This window comes from Rutilus rutilus (genome assembly GCF_951802725.1).
Source record: "Rutilus rutilus genome assembly, chromosome: 14".
Taxonomy (NCBI): Eukaryota; Metazoa; Chordata; class Actinopteri; order Cypriniformes; family Leuciscidae; genus Rutilus; species Rutilus rutilus.
The window spans coordinates 7,269,745-7,287,667 of NC_140219.1; the positions used below are offsets into that span (position 1 = coordinate 7,269,745).

General features: G+C 38.1%; 1 protein-coding gene across 1 annotated transcript; it reads right to left on the reverse strand.

Moving 5' to 3' along the window:
- Positions 1-15,816: 15,816 nt before the first annotated feature.
- Positions 15,817-17,868, reverse strand: hbegfa (heparin-binding EGF-like growth factor a). Its single transcript, XM_084430116.1, has 6 exons — positions 17,674-17,868; positions 16,879-17,088; positions 16,573-16,777; positions 16,298-16,453; positions 16,118-16,208; positions 15,817-16,024 (listed from the first exon to the last, which is right to left on the reverse strand). The coding sequence occupies exons 1-5, from the start codon at positions 17,732-17,734 to the stop codon at positions 16,136-16,138; spliced, it is 705 nt and encodes a 234-aa protein (XP_084286242.1). The 5' UTR covers positions 17,735-17,868; the 3' UTR covers positions 15,817-16,024; positions 16,118-16,135.
- Positions 17,869-17,923: the final 55 nt, after the last annotated feature.

Sequence of the window (17,923 nt, forward strand, 5' to 3'; positions counted from 1 at the left end):
CGTGCTGCTAAACACAAGAATGAACCTCATTGGTTCTTGCAGAAGCTTAAACGTAATGCAAAACACAAGAATGAACCTCATTGGTTCTTGCGGAAGCTCAAACATGATGTGTAACACAAGAATGAACCTCATTGGTTCTTGCGGAAGCTCAAACGTGCTGCTAAACACAAAAATGAACCTCATTAGTTCTTGCGGAAGCTCAAACGTGCTGCTAAACACAAAAATTTACCTCATTGGTTCTTGCGGAAGCTTAAATGTGCTGCTAAACACAAGAATGAACCTCATTGGTTCTTGTCGAAGCTCAAACGTGCTGCTAAACACAAGAATGAACCTCATTGGTTCTTGCGGAAGCTCAAACGTAATGCGAAACACAAGAATGAACCTCATTGGTTCTTGCAGAAGCTTAAACGTGCTGCTAAACACAAGAATGAACCTCATTGGTTCTTGCGGAAGCTCAAACGTAATGCGAAACACAAGAATGAACCTCATTGGTTCTTGCGGAAGCTCAAACGTGCTGCTAAACACAAGAATGAACCTCATTGGTTCTTGCGGAAGCTCAAACGTAATGCGTAACACAAGAATGAACCTCATTGGTTCTTGCAGAAGCTTAAACGTGCTGCTAAACACAAGAATGAACCTCATTGGTTCTTGCGGAAGCTCAAACGTAATGCGTAACACAAGAATGAACCTCATTGGTTCTTGCAGAAGCTTAAACGTAATGCAAAACACAAGAATGAACCTCATTGGTTCTTGCTGAAACTCAAACGTGTTGCGAAACACAAGAATGAACCTCATTGGTTCTTGCTGAAACTCAAACATGATGTGTAACAAAAATGAACCTCATTGGTTCTCGCACGTCATGCGAAAATGCTTGCACTTCCATTTAGCACAACTGATGTGTGAGTTGATGAATGTTTATGTGAATAAAAGCCTAAATTAAATCTGTTCATCAAATAAAGCGATTGTGTCTCTTCAAAAAACAATTGGACTAAACTACTCAATTCATATGGATTAGTTTTAAAATATCTTTATGATCTTCAAAGTGTAGCTGTCTATGGAGGGAGCTATTTGTGTTGATGAACGAAAGTCTTACGGGTTTGGAACGACATGAGGTTGAGTAATTAATGACAGAATTTTCTTTTTTTTGTGAACTAACCCTTGAAGTCATATAATAGCTGTCCTTCTGAAGTTCTCTTTTTGCGTTCCACAGAAACTAACAGCATACAAGTTTGGAACGACATGAGGGTGAGTAAATGATGACAGTAGTTTCATTTTGGGTCAACTATCCCTTTAAGAGTGTGCTTGTCACTTTGGATAAAAATAAATGTCTGTTAAATAAAGAATAATAATGTCATGTCATATGTGATGTAACCTCAGATCTGCATTTGACATTAGCGCACATTTCGTGTTCTTGTCTGTGGTTGAATCTAAGCTGTCAGCAATGTAAAAAATAGACTGTCAAGGGGCATGTTGTATTGTGTATTTTGGCTCTCACTAACCATTTTTAAGAAAGTCTATAAAATGCAACATTTGCTACTGGGATCTCGCTGTAAGTCCTGCCATGGCGTTGTGGAATTTCACAGGCAGTATTGTGTGAAGGTCAGGAAACTCTGTGAAGCATTGATACAGTACACTGTTCTGGCTTTCCTCAGAATAGACAGCTGCTCTTGATGACAAGATGGTAGGGTAAGCCACACTGAGGTCTTTAGTTTGGGTCGTGACCTCTTTTTTGATTTATGAAATACACACGCTCTGCAAGCTTATACAGTATGTTATAATAAATTCAGGATTGTCATTTACTGGCAGCAAACAGAAAGTCTGGCGCGAGAGGGCAAAGTTCAGTTTTTCTTGGAAACTAAGAGCAACAGACACAACATGATAAAACAAAACTGTCTTTTTCGGTATCAGTCATTAGGTGTCATCGCGATGAGCCAGAATTTATTTTATTTTATGACAGGAACCTGATGATGACAAGGTAACAGATGTTAAGGTAGTTGAGCGATATGGAAGGATCTTGCAAAATCACGTCCAAGTCACATTTCATACCAAAACCAAAAGAAAACTGGTGTATGAAGAAAATGAAGCCTCTTTTAAGGGGCTGAATACAGCATTTTTAGTCATTTTCACGGATGAATGGGGATCATTTTGACAACGCTGTCGTCGGTACAAAGGAAAAACTTTTCCGTTTTTAGTGCATCGTTGTCATGTAAACGTATTACAATTTTTTTTTTGCATTGTGACATTATTTTCGTGTAAATTAAGAACGTTTTTAATTCTAATTTTTATTGTTTGATGACAGTTATAGCTGTAATTAATAATTACATAATTTAGTTAATAATTATTATTTGCATTGCATTATTGAGACCAATATTTTTGCATATGCTGAGAATTTGGAGGAAGATGTGCTGAATTTTTAAGAAAATGTCAAGTGTAAAAAAGTATTAATAGTTTTCAAAATGAACTTTTCTTTTAATTTTGGGAGTGAAATCTAATATTTTCTTGAGACGTTTTGTGAGATTCACCACCATAGATGGACATACAAACACTCCTAGACGTCCTAACTTCCCACATGAAAGCTCCTGAATCTCAAGTTCACCTTTGTACACTGATTTTCTTTGTCATTAACCTCGAGTATGACCTTCATTCTTTAAATGTTGTAAATATTTGACAACTGGTTAAAGAACACAGTTCACAGGCTCAGTCAACAAAGGAAACCTGATAAGTGTGCCGTGGGTGTTAAGGGAGTTCCTGGGCTTCTTTTGCTTGAACACCGCTGATGAAAAAGGCCTCCATTGACGCTACTTACCTTGAGAGTCACAGCATTAGTCAGAGCTCAGCTTTGTAACAATAGCTCCCACCGGAAGTTTTCGTATATGTGATAAAGATCTGATACAGAATGTAGCCTGTGGCAACAGATTACACACTGCTGTGATTGTAGGTGGCATTCCTGAGCGTTCTTCAGGTATGGCCTGCAGGGAATGCGTCATACAAACACAGTTTTCCATTCAGGAGAGCAATACCTCTAGACGAAAAAACAATTGCTTTGGTTTCTGTTTTTATTTTTCAACCAAATAACAAGTTATATCACCCACCCTTTTGATTCCAAAACAAATGCAATGCAGTCATTGTGCAACGGAAGTAAATCCCATATTCTGCTCCGTTCACCTGTGTCCCAAACCAATAGCGTCAGTGACTAAAGTAATAGAACGACATCCATAAAACTGGAAAGTCTTAGCACTTTTGAAACAACAAAAGTCCAGTCGAGCTGGAGTTTATCCTTCAGATCTAAATGAACCTTAATTAACAGCATCAGTGTGTGAGAGCAGAGCATTTGAGTCGCCCGCAAACCTCGAAACTGACTGAGCAGCTCCGGCAAGTGTGAGTTTGTTACAAGTGTGAGTTTGGTGACAGCAAGGGTGCCCAAACCTGTTCCTGGAGATCTATCTACCCACAGAGTTCAGATCCAACCCTGATCAAACACACCTGTCTATAATTATCAAGTGTTCCTTAGGATCTTAAGCCCGGGACACACCATGCCATCTTCAAAGAACTAGCGGCAAGAAAAGCTGACTGTGTTGTCGCCTCTCCTCGGCTGCGCCTCAGCTAAACAACTGCGCTTGAACACACCAAAAGGTCTAAAGGCGACTGTCACCTCTCTATTTCTGCAGGTATCAATAGTCTATTTTCATAATTTAAAGAGGGAAACTGAAACCTCAGATAACAAAGCAGCTCTTTGTCTGTACTGTCTTTGCCCGCTTACATCACTTTCGCTTTTATTCTCGTGCACTGACTCGTTCGCTAAGCTGAACAGCCAATCAGAGTTCTCTCTCTCACCGACGGCCAGCTGAACTTAGCAGGGTTATAGAGCTGGTAAGTCCCGCCCATCCGTAAAACCCCAAGTGGACCTCTAGGTTGAAAAATCGTCAATGCAAGTGAATGTGAGAAAATAATTATTTTCTGGTCCCGTTTGAATTGCGCCATGAACGTGAACATATGTTGTCTGTGAATTTTTTATAGAATTTTTCATGTTACGAGTTTGACAGTATATTGTATGATTCTTTGGCTAGCAGTTGTGGAAAAGACATAACGAGAAAGACTACATGTCGCCTATGTGACGTCACCCCATAACACATTTTCCCTCCACTTGTCAAATCACGGTGCTAATGCTGCGATAATCTATGGAGACAGATCGAGATGCCTGTGTGTTTTGTACCCAAATGTCACCATTCAAACCAAATGGGCTGTTCTTTCTTCAGATTCCCGTCTGACGTAAAAACTAGTTGTAGTCCACAAAGTGCTCTCACACAAAGTCTAACCGTATCAAACTTCTACCCGTTAAATTGTAGCATTCTTCACACGAAAAATTCTATTAAAAATTCACAGACAACATATGTTCACATTCATGGAAAAATTCAAACGGGACCAGAAAATAATTATTTTCTCACATTCACTTGCATTGACGATTTTTCAACCTAGAGGTCCAGTGGGGTTAGCGGAAGGGGCGGGACTTACCAGCTCTATATATAATGCAGTTGTCACTCCCGTAAATAATCAAACTCCATGCAAACGTAACTGTATTAAAGATTCAAAGGGGGACTGACAACCCGATTCTGCTGCTGTGTTAATGTTGCCGTTCAGGAACATTTCATCCCTGCCATAGAAAGATATAGTGAAAATATTAAGAGTAGAATGTGGTTCCGAATTCTCACTTGTTTCATTTACAAAAGAATCAGCGGTTTGAGTGATTTGGTTAATGATTCAATGACTCTCATATAATGATAGTCACTTTCATTACAGAATCAAACAGGATGTTTGAGCAAATTGGTTCAATGACTTTGCTGGTAAGGGAAGTCACTTGTTTCGTTCCTGAATGATTCAACGCTTTCAAACTAAGACAATCACTTGTTTCGTTCTGGGGCCGATTGCATAAAATGCTTAGACTAGTCTTACAAGTTAGTCATCTAGTTTTTTTCTAGAATGAAAAGTTTTTCATAACTTTCAGTCAGTTACATGAAAAGGTAGATTGGTCTAATTTGAATCCGAAGAGTAAGAGTGATTAGCCCTAACCAAAGTTCTGCTAGTTGGTCAGACTAGTTCTTACAGTCTTAACTTAGTAGCTATGTTTATGCAACTGCGTATGAATAAATCAGTTGAAGAATGATTCAGTGAGTCTCAGCGGTTTTGAACGAATCAGTTGAAGGGTGGAGCTGAGACGGAAGGAAAGGAAACGAGGATACACAAATAAGAAATGATAAGCACCCAATGCCTCGTTCGTCACCGCAGTCACTTGTTTCATTCCTGAAAGTAAGTGACTTACTCATAAAGACAGCAACCTGTTGCCATCTGCTGATGTACCGATGTAACTTGTAGAAAGGAAATAATTTCCACCATCAATAAACTGTGTGGTATAAAATACAATAATATAAGTAGAAACATCTGAAATTGATAGAAATTATAAACCGCAAATTAGTACAAATGAGGGGAACATCACATCTTTTGTGTTTAAGAAAACAAGATTTGCTGTTCGCTTACTTATAGACCTTTTCCCTTTTTACAGTAACAGATAAAGAAGCATAAAATGAATCTGTAACTCAGCAAGGCAATTTTTGTTCTCTTGTTCACTTCCTTTCCTTCCCTTTAAATTGCATTAAAAAAAAAGAGACCGTGACAGTATATAAAGCTCAAACTAACATTTAAAATTCTCTATCTAATGCATTTACTGTGTGTATGATTTAATTCAATATTCGGATCCATTAAGGGTTAAACTAGTGTATGCCAGGAATAGCGCATCTTATCTGAGTCTGGCCTTGAATGTTTTCTAAAGTTATTTTTAGAAGAAGTGGAAGAACCCCGCATCAAAAGAAAACACACAAGAATAGCTCTCACAAGGAGAAGAAAGAGCACAAGCTGCTGGTGAATGGAAATGGGAAACAATTGCTCTCGTTCCTAAAAAAAGCAGATTTTATGTTAAGGCTGCACTTTGTCAGTGCTTCTTGTTGACAGTGTTTGTTGAATGGTGAAAGGAGTTTTCAATGTAGCACAGCTTTATGTATTTTTCTTCCTGAGTTCCACTTGTAATGTTAATCTTTTTTTTTTTTGTGCCCAAAAAAGTCATGATTTAGTTTTTTTATGACCATTTTTAACCCTCTTTCCTGACCCTTAGAAGACTTCTGCATAAACGGCCTTGTCACTAATAAGCAGCAACACTGCAGGTTTGTTGTAATATCCTTTTCAACCTTTTTTATTTATTTTTTTTATTCTGCATTCCATGTTAGAAAAACAACAACAGTCTGCACTGAAATGTTCTACAAAAACTATTAAAATCGAACAAATTGGATGAATGTTTTATTCACTCATTCTGACAGTTGCTGAATTCTGAACTGCATACTGTACTACTCTTACTATTCCTGCCATAGAAAGATATAGTGAAAATATTAAGAGTAGAATGTGGTTCCGAATTCTCACTTGTTTCATTTACAAAAGAATCAGCGATTGGTTGAATGGTCCAAAAAATTGGTTGAATGAATGAAATGATCTGAAATACTGAAATGATCTGGAATCCTGTTAAAAATAATGCTTGTTTCCAAAGATTTGGGGGGACTTTCCCATGTGGGTTTTAAGGCTAGTAGTATCTATACAGCTTTTTTTTGCTGTTTCCTCAATGTGGCAGACCAAGTTTCTGCATATTGAATAGGCGTTGTTGGTGTGTGTTAATTTTTCATGTATCTGACATCTGTAATCCAATGATTTCAGTGTGAGACATTTTTGTAGCTTAGTTCCAATAAGTTTTTAGACTGGGAAGGAAAATTTGAGTTTTAAAAGTCACAGCATGTTTTCATACAGAGTATCTCAAAAGATTGAGGACAATATCTTTATACAGAAATACACTACCATTGAAAAGTACACTACCTATGTGTTTTTTGTTTTATTTTTCATTATCTTTCATTGTCATGAGATTCTATACAGCCACGTGTGACATGTATCCCTGGTGAATAAAAGTATTAATTTCTTTAATCAAATAGAATCAAATATTCAAGAAGAACATTTCATATTACAATATCAAGGAAGGGCAAATGCACAGGATCCACCTTGTATTCTTGTAACAGGCCAGTTGGCACGAGAAGCAGAATAAAACAAAACGCCTCTTCTTAGTTTCTGTCACCATCCCATTATACCAGTCCAGCCTACACAAGGAATGCTGGGGAATGACCCATAATGTTACCAGGGAACAGACTCATTCCTTTAATCTCCATTGGGTGTCTTTATGAGCCAGAGAATGAGGGAGACTCAACATTAGTTTCAGCAGATGTGTGATTTATTCCCACAGATCCACCTGCACAGAGTTTAATCACCAGCTAATGACCGGCTATAAAAGTCTGTCTTTGTTTTCTGTTCCGTGTTCTCGTTCCTGCTTTCAGTACAGCTTTATTAGTGGGAGAAAATGTGTTTCACAGTCAGCCCCTCATTTTGCAGGTGGTCTGGAAACTGTCCTTAATGTTTCAGTAGTTTTTGTTCATATACGTAATCAAAAATCAATGTAAAATCAATTTGACCCAAAATAAAGGTTCTTTGGCATCAATGGTTCCATGAAGAATCTTTAACATCCATGGAACTTGTCCATTGTACAAAGGGTTGTTTATAGTGTAAAAGAGTTCTTTACATTATTGAAATGTTCTTTAGACCGAGAAAATAATGGTTCTTTAAAGGGATAGTTCACCCTAAAAAGAAAATTATTTCAGTACTCACCCATGTCGTTCCATTCCTGTAAGACTTCCGTTCATCTTAGGAACAAAAATGACGATCTTTTTGATGAAATCTGAGAGCTTTCTGTCCCTCCATTGACAGCTACGCAACTACCACTGTGACGCTTCAAAGAGTTCATAAAGAGATCGTAAAACTAGTTTTGAGCGGTTTACAGTAGTCCACATTTTCTGAAGAGACTCGATCGTTTGATACACTGACCAGATTGAATTTAGGATTTTATTCACATATAAATATCGATCAACTCACATCAGTTGTGGTAAACGGAAGCTCATACATTTTCGCTTGACATGTTCTCGCACATCAGTCAGGTTCAGTTGAGCTTCTGTTTATGTTCCCTGATTAATATGTATATGTGAATAAAAGCCTAAATGAAATCTGTTCATTATATAAAGCAATCGATTCTCTTCAGAAAATGTGGACCAAACCGCTTAATTCGTATAGATCAGTTTTACTCTTTATGAACTTTTTGAAGCGTCAAAGTGGTATAGTTGCGTAGCTGTCTAGGGACATACACTCTCAGATTTCATCAAAAAAGATCTGCATTTGTGTTTTGAAGATGAACGAAAGTCTTACATGTTCGGAACAACATGAGGGTGAGTAAATCATTTTTGGGTGAACTATCCCTTTAAGAACTGTTCGCTGAAAGGTTCTTTTGGGAACCCAAAATGGTTCTCCCTTTAAGAACCTTTTTTTTTAAGAGTGCGTTTAGTTTTTTTATTGCACATTCTTGGTCTTAGTGACTAGTCAATTCCAGTTCGACATTGTTTTTCTCATTGAATATCCTGTTTAAATCTCCAATACATTATATGATGTAAATAAACTAGGTTTAAAGTTTGACACCTTCAGATATACATAGAACATGAATAGAACCCCAGAAAGACAGACACAAGGAGATATTTTTTGTGGGTCAAGCTGTCAGATAACACACTCGGGTCCAATATCTGAATATAAACCATGGCACATTCACAGGTCTATGTTTAGAACTTTTATGATGTGCAGATCATAACTGCGGATCCAGATTTAGAAACGCCAGGGCCTCAACATTTATCTAGTAATGGAGTCAGTGTCAATATTACAGCTCTAACCATGTTTATTTAGTATTTGCACAGTCAACTGCAGCTGAATTATTCGTAGCTGTGATTCAGTTGTTGTCGTTTCAAATTCACTGAGCGATATTGTCCGTTGACTCACAGATCGCACACATTGTGGTGAGCGTTTGATACGAGTTCATTGATGATGGGCCAGACCTGTATAAGCATACATCATCTCATTGTCCCCGGGGCCCATTCATCTGCTCGTCAGCCCCAGAAAACACAGGGGGCACAGAGAGGCAAGGTTTCACATGGAGACACAAAGACTGTGTGCTCTGACTCACGCTTACACATTCACCGGGGGGAAACGGCTGAGTAATCAGACCTCACCGCATAGATTTTTTAATGATTTAACAGGTCTAAGTGACTGTTTGGAAGAAACCGTTTTTCATATTTCTATCCAGTCAGCTTTTGAAACTGTTTAAGAAGTGCAGAGCACACCGAAAAATAACTTTTTAAGTGCTCTGAGCCAGCCTTTGTTCATGCCTGGAAGAGACGCCAAAACCATGCTCTGTGACATTAGAGTCGATGACTCCGGGATCTGGGTTTGTGGTCTAATTACTGCTTCCGCCTTTTGCAAAGGTCGAAAGTTGAGGGTTCTGGGACCAGAGGAGGTGTAATGCTCACTGTAGAAGTCTAATGTTGTAAATTGTCTTAGGATTTATCTTGTTTTAATGATGTTGTAATGCGCAAAAAAATGTAAGAAAATTATGCACTGCAAAAAACTAAAAACAACAACACATGTCTGTGGTGGACTTTTCAACAGGGTTGGGTGCAGATTAAAAAAAGCTGTGCATTATTGTAATTCTAGAAGAATGGATCACTGAAAACTCCTTATAAAGGATGTGGATGCTTCTTGCCATCGTCTGTCTTTGTTGTAAAGCAGAGCTTGTGAGAAGAGCAGTGAGCTCACCATATGAAAAATCCCCTCCTTACATTCCTCAGGCCCGACTACAGCTCCCTCCTCTCTGTGGCTCGCTGTTCAGAAACCAGACTAGAGCCAAACACTGACACATGGTCGTTGCAGCACCTGATTGAATCAGGCTGATTCAGGATACTTAAAGGAATATCCTGGGTCAAACACAAGTTAGGCTCCATCAGCAATATTTGTTAAATCACAGAAAACAGGCACAGACAGATTTATTTATTTTACTGTTCAAAAGTTTGGAAAGTTTACTCAGCACATAATGTTGCATTGTTCTTTTTTAAATGAATGCTGTGCTTTTGAAGTTTCTATTCATCAAAGAATGATTTTTTTAATTTTTTTAAACAAACGGAGGAATGTACAGAGTACTTTCTGTCATTCAGCCACAACTGACACTTGATGTGACATTTTCAGAAAGATTAGCTGGTTAACTATTTAAAATCATCAGCATGATCTGCAGAACAGTGGCTCATGGAAGAGTCATTCTGGCAGAAAGGCATGCACGCTTTGGCCTAATCCTGCCCAAACGCATTTGCCGGAAACGGGGGTCCGTGAAAGTGGGTGGAGGCTCCTGTTTAAATATGTGAGTCAAGGGCAAGACATCCATCCCTTCAGGCTGAATTCTGCATTGTGGTAAAAAAAAAAAAAAAGGCAATGCTCAACACAAGCCAGCATCAGATTCCAAAACGTTTATTGATAGCATTCACTGAAAAAGCAACTGAATTTGTCTGTGCAGGAGCTAGAGCAAAAAATGGATGGCTCCATGGTCATTTTGTCCTCTCACTTCTCCACAGCGCTATCATATCCTCTCCTCTCCTCACATTTGTCATACAATCCTGCTCGGACTCTCCAGGGGATCTAAATAGACGGGTGAGAATTTAATAACGTGATAAAGATACACAAGTGTCTTTCCAGCACCATGAGGTCACGGTGAAAGAATCTGATGGCAGCTCCAAAGGGCCATCAGGAGAGAAGATGAAGTGGACTACTGGCTCTCCAGGAGATAGACAGATGGCGCATGAGAGAGTTTATGTTTATTATACCCTGAGACAGTAGAAGTGGGACCACTGTAAACATTCAAATTCCTACCCACAATCCCTAGCCATGCATCCCACTCTTCTGTCTGTCATGTGCTATGGATAATTCAACGTTAAAAAGGACAAATTAATATAATAATTATAATATAAATGAAGTAATTTCATTATAATTGTATTACAACAATATAATCTAGAATTTAATATTTATATAATAATAACAATTCATATTAATCATATTCATGTTGTGTATTCATATTAATAATGTTCATAATTATTATATTCAGTGGTGTTTTCAAAGGGAAGCTTCACTTATTTAATGGTCATGCGCTTATCAAAAAACCAATAGCCTAAATATTAACCCTTGATGCATGAATTGAACCGCAAATAATTTCCTCATCATTCCCTTTCGTTTTCTGAAATTAGTTATTTTTAAATAATTATTGATCTGTACTTTGCAATAGAACTTAATGGTAAATTTTACTGAGGTGCTTTTTATTTTTGCCAGTCATTCATGAAAACAATAATATAGGCCTATAAGAGAATAGTGATAAAGTAATATCAAAACTGGAATGGTCATGCAATTCAAGTCGTCACCTTTATTTATTTAGCATATACAATACAGATTTACAGTGATAACAGGAAAATTATACATTTCGGCTGTTGTTCAGTTGAAGTCAGTTCAGTCTTGATCCAGTTTCGTTGGAAATATCATAAATTAATTATTAAATTAGCCTAGTTCATTTAATCTCTAAAGCAGTTTTGCAAAAAATGATGTCACCGTCCTGCTCAGTTCAGTTCTCATTCAACAGCATCAGTACAGTCAGATCAATAATATTGTTGAATATTAAAGGGGTCATCGAATGCAAAATTCACTTTTATATGGTGTTTGTATATAAATATGTCTTTGCAGTGTGTGGACACAACCACCATACGATGAAAAAAATCCATTCACTGTTTTGAGGAGGTAAAAAGGGTGTTGTTTTACACAACCACTGAGGAATTTTAACCAAAGTATGTTACAAACTTTACATGAAGACCCTAAAGAATCATACGAACTTGTGGAAAATGAGCATCCGATGACCCCTTTAAGTGGACAACTGGTTCAAAAAAAAAAGGTTACATTTTAGCACTCCTGCACGTGCTATGGACACGAATGATTCCTAATATATTGTGGCCACCAACAACCACATAGGAACCTGCTGAAATCGAGTATGTCATTGTGCTCAACACTTTCAGTGTTGAATCACAATGGCTCTGTCGACACCTCATCCATCACAGCTCGTATTTCACCGGCGGAGTGAACAGTGTGTTCGAGTGACAGCTGCTCTTCTGCGGTGCCAGAGAGTCATTAATACGTTGCACACACACCCTGCTGAACAGGTGCAGGTCAGGTGAGTGAGCGAAAACAAACATCTAAAGCTGCGGTCGCACTAGACTTTTCAATGGACACGGCAATGGTCTTGACGTCACACCTTTTATAATACATTCAAAATGTAAAAATATGCAATTTACTGCAATCCTGTTACAATGTGTGTTCTTTTAAAGTCACTATGAAATCAAAATAGATAATTTTTATATGGAATATGCAGTATTTAAAATGTTTTATCTGTGCACATAATTATTTATTTTTTTAATTCATATGCCCACTATATTCTTCAATAATCAATCATTTGTCACAACAATCGGCCTGTTATGAGATCACAGCAATATTATGTAGCCCCGCCCCTTTTCAGCGCTGCACTCGTTGTCTTTTGACATCCGGTCTGTATTTTCACAGTGATATTGCGTATTTATGAATGAACGGCTCGTTTTAAAATCTTCCCGGTCTACTGACATTTGTTAAGACATCTGCTTTAAACATTACAAGCCTCAAGATAACTTTCGTTAACTTTACATTAAGTAAATCCACTTCAAAAGCTAATTACTCCTGGACAGCAATGCCATAGAAATATACAGAGCGACCGCAAAAACGGAAGTTCAAAGACAATATTCTAAAGATGGCGGCGCCCACGTTTCTCTGGTGCATAAAGTCTTACAGCCAATGACAACAATCCAATCAATTCCCCATTGACAAAATCGAGATTGTTTGAGAGGCTGTTTCACTCCATCGGAAAAGTAGTCTGAAAAGACTATCACAACTTCCATTTCATGTCGACTTTAAGTCACGATGCATCCAAACATGGGGGATGTAGTAGCCTACGTCCAGATTACAGTCATACTACATAGGCCTACATTAATACTATAAAGAATGTATTTTTTTTTAGCAATCTTAAAGTAATTACTCAAAATAAGTACCTATTCAAGAGATAAGTATGCGATTTTAGACGCAGCTGTTGTGAAATATCAGTCCTCTATATAGTGGTGCAGGTATACGCTGCTGGTTCCTTCAAGATTTTCCTATGAGGTTTTTTATTATGGGTTCGATTAATGTGTAAAATAAACCCTGTGGTAAACATAACTGGATACATAGACGTTTTGTTCGTAAATTACACACACCCATAGCGAAAACACACATTTTTAGGTTCAGGTTCAAGTTTGGGGTGTGAGTGCGTGCAGTGTACGTTGCAGAACAAAACGTCAAAGTATCGTCCAGTTATGTTTACCACAGGCTTTATTTTACTCATAAATTGAAAAAAAAAAAACATTAAAAACATCAAAGGAACCAGCGGCGAATTCGACTTCCGGGTTCTGATGTCATACCTGGCTGCACCACTCTTGGTAACATGATTTCACGTGATACAAATTTGCAGGTTAGGGTTCACCAAACTTGAACTTTGAAATATGAAACTTCTTTGCATGAGTCTCCCGCAATTGTCATGCATGTGATTAGAAGTCAATGGTATGAAAAGTGTAGTGTGAATGTAGTGTGTAGTGTCACATTTAAAGGTGAGCAAAATGAGCCTTTAGCCCAACACATTCTGCTGGCCTAATGAGTTTCCCAACTGTCAGTGTGCGCACTTCCATTGTACGATGGAAATGAGCCATTGTTACAGCAGGAAACACCTTGCTCAACAAATAGGTTTTGAGAAAAGGCAAGTTTTTACCAGCAAACAATAAATGTTACTCAACTGAGTCATCTTACACAACCAAAGGAGATGTCTTAAGGCAGAGCCACTACAAGCAATGTCTGAGTGCATGTCATCATAACCTTCCTGAATTATGAACTGTAAGCCTGACATACTGCCAGGGTGTGACCCAAACCCATATGTACAGTATTCCTACCAGATGTGGCTGAGTTAGATTGGATAGCTCATAAAGCATGAGAATGATGTCATCCCTAAAAGAGGGCCGTCGGCCACCCAGCGTGTGATGAGCTACCCGTATCCCCTGCCAGGTCAGTCAGCTGACCACGCAATATCCAGTTACCGAGAGCTGAGTGAACTTATACAAGTATAAAACAATAAACGCTCACGTTATCCTTTAGTATCGGTAACAAACAGTGATAAAGTTCGGACTCGGCAAACACAACTTCTGATGCCCCTGTATGAATGATGTCACCCATAGGGGCTTTACAAACAAACGGCATGAGTCACGCATTAAAGCAGACCGGCACTGTGTGAAACAAGCTGGGCTAAGTGGGCTTGTTAATGCCTTTTGCAGAGGTGGTTTACCAATTGAGTGTTTAAGCATCATTTTAAAACAGTGAGGGTCAAAGGTTAAAAAACCAACAAAAGATCTGAGACCGACTTTAAACATTCAAAAGGAAATGAGATCAAATACTAGAGGTGTGGCCAGCAAACAAGCATCGCAACTTTCTATAGAGGAAGTGCAATTTCATGATGATGCAAGCAAGTTATGCGGGTAATGCAAGGTGAGAAGTTTCATGTGATGGGTGTGTTTGTGAAAGTGTGTTTATTGTCAATGTAAAAGGGCCACAATGCAGGTCACATGTTCAGGATGCAGGTGCATGTCACATGAAAGAAATCTTTGGAATTGAAAGCAGGAGGCAGACTAGACAAATGCTTCAGCCAAAACGTAGACATTACAGTATTCATGTGGCTATTCCAGTTTTCAAAAATATCCTCAAAATGGGAAACCGGTCGTAACTGCCCTCATGAGGAAATTACTCATTGCAACACTGGAATCTTCCTCCTTGTGAACATAGTGAGCATACAAATCTCTCATGAAAATACAATACATTTGTTCTTTTATATAAAGAGTTTATTATTTGTCTGAATTTCTTGACTGAGCATTTAAAAAAAAAAAACTCCATACATACAATGAGAGAACGTGGAAACAATTTCTTTGTCTTATAGTTAAGGATGTTGAAATTAAACCACTCAAAATTCACATTTCATAATTTGCTCACTGTTCAATAACAGTGCATTTTACTGGCCAAAAACTTTTTTTCCTCTCTCTCCTTAAAAAAAAAAGCTTGAAATATGACTTTTCATAAAGTTTGCTGTAAAATACATTCTAACACTGTCCTGGACATTAAAATACAAATAATAATTCCAAAATATTCTCATTAAATGCACGAAAAAAAAAAAAAAAGCATATACTATTTATACTTAATTATTTTAGTATTATATATATATATATATATATATATATATATATATATATATATATATATATATATATATATATATATATATGCACAATTATTTTGATTCAGTCTACCATTGTTCAGTACTCACATACTGAATAGACACGGATTACTATTGCTTTTTTTAATAAATAAAATTTTACATAGACATAAAACACAAAGACTTTCAAATACATTGCCAGTGCATTAGGGCTGGACAAGGTTGGTCTACATCCAAATAAATATTAATAGATATATATATAAATAAATAAATTAAAGCATAGCCAGCAACGATTAAATACACAGTGCACAAGACAAACAAAAATGCTTATTTGTAAGAATACTCATTTCAGGCAAAGCTTCTTCAGTACTAGAAAAAGCCTAGCCTCTAAAACTCAAACTACATTCCCAACCCCGAAGAGTTCCTTCTTATTCTGTATCGAACAACTCAGGTTCTTCCCAATCGAGTCCGTCATAGTTCCATTTGGTGGCAGGATTCGAGCTCTCCTGCGAACCTTTTAGCGAGTCACTTGCGAGTCAGGCAGTTCACGGAGGCGCCACGAGTCCTGCCAAACAAACGCGGTCACTCTTCCCTCTTCTCCAGCACGCTGTGCCTGCTGCTCTCCACAACATTCAACTTTGCCACTTCATTTTGAGGTAGAATTTCCACACGGTCGCCCTGAAATAAAACAAGAACCCAGATGTCAAGCGACTGAGTCAAGTCAGGCCGGATGAGTTTATGCAGTGTATACAAATGGATGACTTCACTCACCGTTCTCTCCCGTCTCGTTTAGTGGTGTGGGGCGGCTCCCAGTTTAACCTTCTCCTCATTTTCCACATTGTATGCGCCTTGCTTGTGAAACCTATATGATAAAAAGATTGACATTATGATCAACTGCACTGCACACATCAGCTTGCTTATATAAACTAAAGAGGGGGATTAAAAACAAACCTGAGTGCCAGGAGAAGTCCAATGATGGTGAGACATAACGAAGAGAGAACCACAGCCACCACAGCGAGGGCCGTAGTGCGGTCGTACGCCTCACCACTCGTCTTTACTTCCAGGTAGAAAACGTGACAGCGCTCTCCTGTGTAGCCGGAGTCACATCTGGGAAAAAAAAAATAGCCATTGATTCTCATTCACTGCTATAAAATAGAACCATTTAAATATAATAGACATAAAAATCACAGAAATGACAAGCGATATGGCTTAAGGGAAGTGCTTACATGCATGAGGGCCCTTTCAAGTCCCTCAGGTACTGGCAGGTTCCGTGGATACAAAAGTCCTTGTACTTCATTAGACAAGGGTTCCTTTTCTTGCCTTTTCCCTTTCCTTTTCCTTTCTTCCTTCCGAGTCCCTTCCTCTTTGAACCTTCAGATATCTCTGCATTCAAAACTGCACTCTGGTCTTTGGGTTTTCTTGAAAACGCAACTGTTTTGGTGGGAGAGAAGAGAAAATATACAGTTAACTTATACTGAAACGAATTCTACAGCACACCAAGTAAGCAACTCATGCAAAAAAGAAACAATTACCCAATGGCAGCACATAATCCCCCGAAAACTCATCATCCTCTTCATCGTCATAGTAATACTCCTCGGTTTCCTCCTCGTATTCCACTTGCTCGTTGTCCAAAGTAGTTCTCTTCTCATTCAGTGCTTCCAAAAGATCAATCACAGTTGTCTGTGCAGGCCTCTCGCTCTCGAACCGCTCTATAGACGCACAGCTCACCGACATGACAGCCACTGAATGGGAAAACACAGTAAATAGCAATTAAAACTTGATTAGTTAGGCTGATTGATTGTTAACGGTTAAGCAGTGGATTGTTGGCCACAATGTACATAATATACTCACTGGGTGTCTCAGAATTGTATTTATCTTATTTTTCTTCATGTATGCAAAGAGCACACCAATGGTTTCCATTTTCTCGAGGCGTACATACAAATAAGCATGTTTTAAAACTAATAATAGTTTGTGTGCATTACCTAATACCCCTAGAGGGTGCTGAGAGGCTTCATTTACAAAAATCTTGCATGCACAGACACTGAGCTAACGAATGAACGCATGAGACAGAAATAAATATATCCCAGAATATTCTTAAAACAGAATGACATTGTTGACCCAATAATAGATCCACTGGCAAATCTTAGGTTTTAAAGGGTTAAACGAAGTCTGTTAAGTATTAAATAAGCCATGTTATGAAAATTCCACATTTAAATACAAAGCATTTTATTAAAAACATTACATTTTATATTTATATAACTAGCTCAGGATTGGAATTCGACACCCTTCAGCACCAAGTGACCGTCTGTCAGATATAGCCTACTCACCGATGGAAAAGACAAAAAGACGCAAAACAGTTAAAAACTTCATATTTTCCCTTCTGGTCATGACGACGATAGAATCAGTTGTTAAAAATAAAATCCTTCCCGCTCTCTTAATTCCTTTGAAGTGACTGGAGATTGTTACTTTTCGTCTTCGAGTGTTACTTTTACGGTGAGCGTCTCTCGTGCGTCAAGGTTAAAAAATCAGTCGTGTCTCACTGACAGCCGTTTAAATATGATTATGACGGTGGCCACG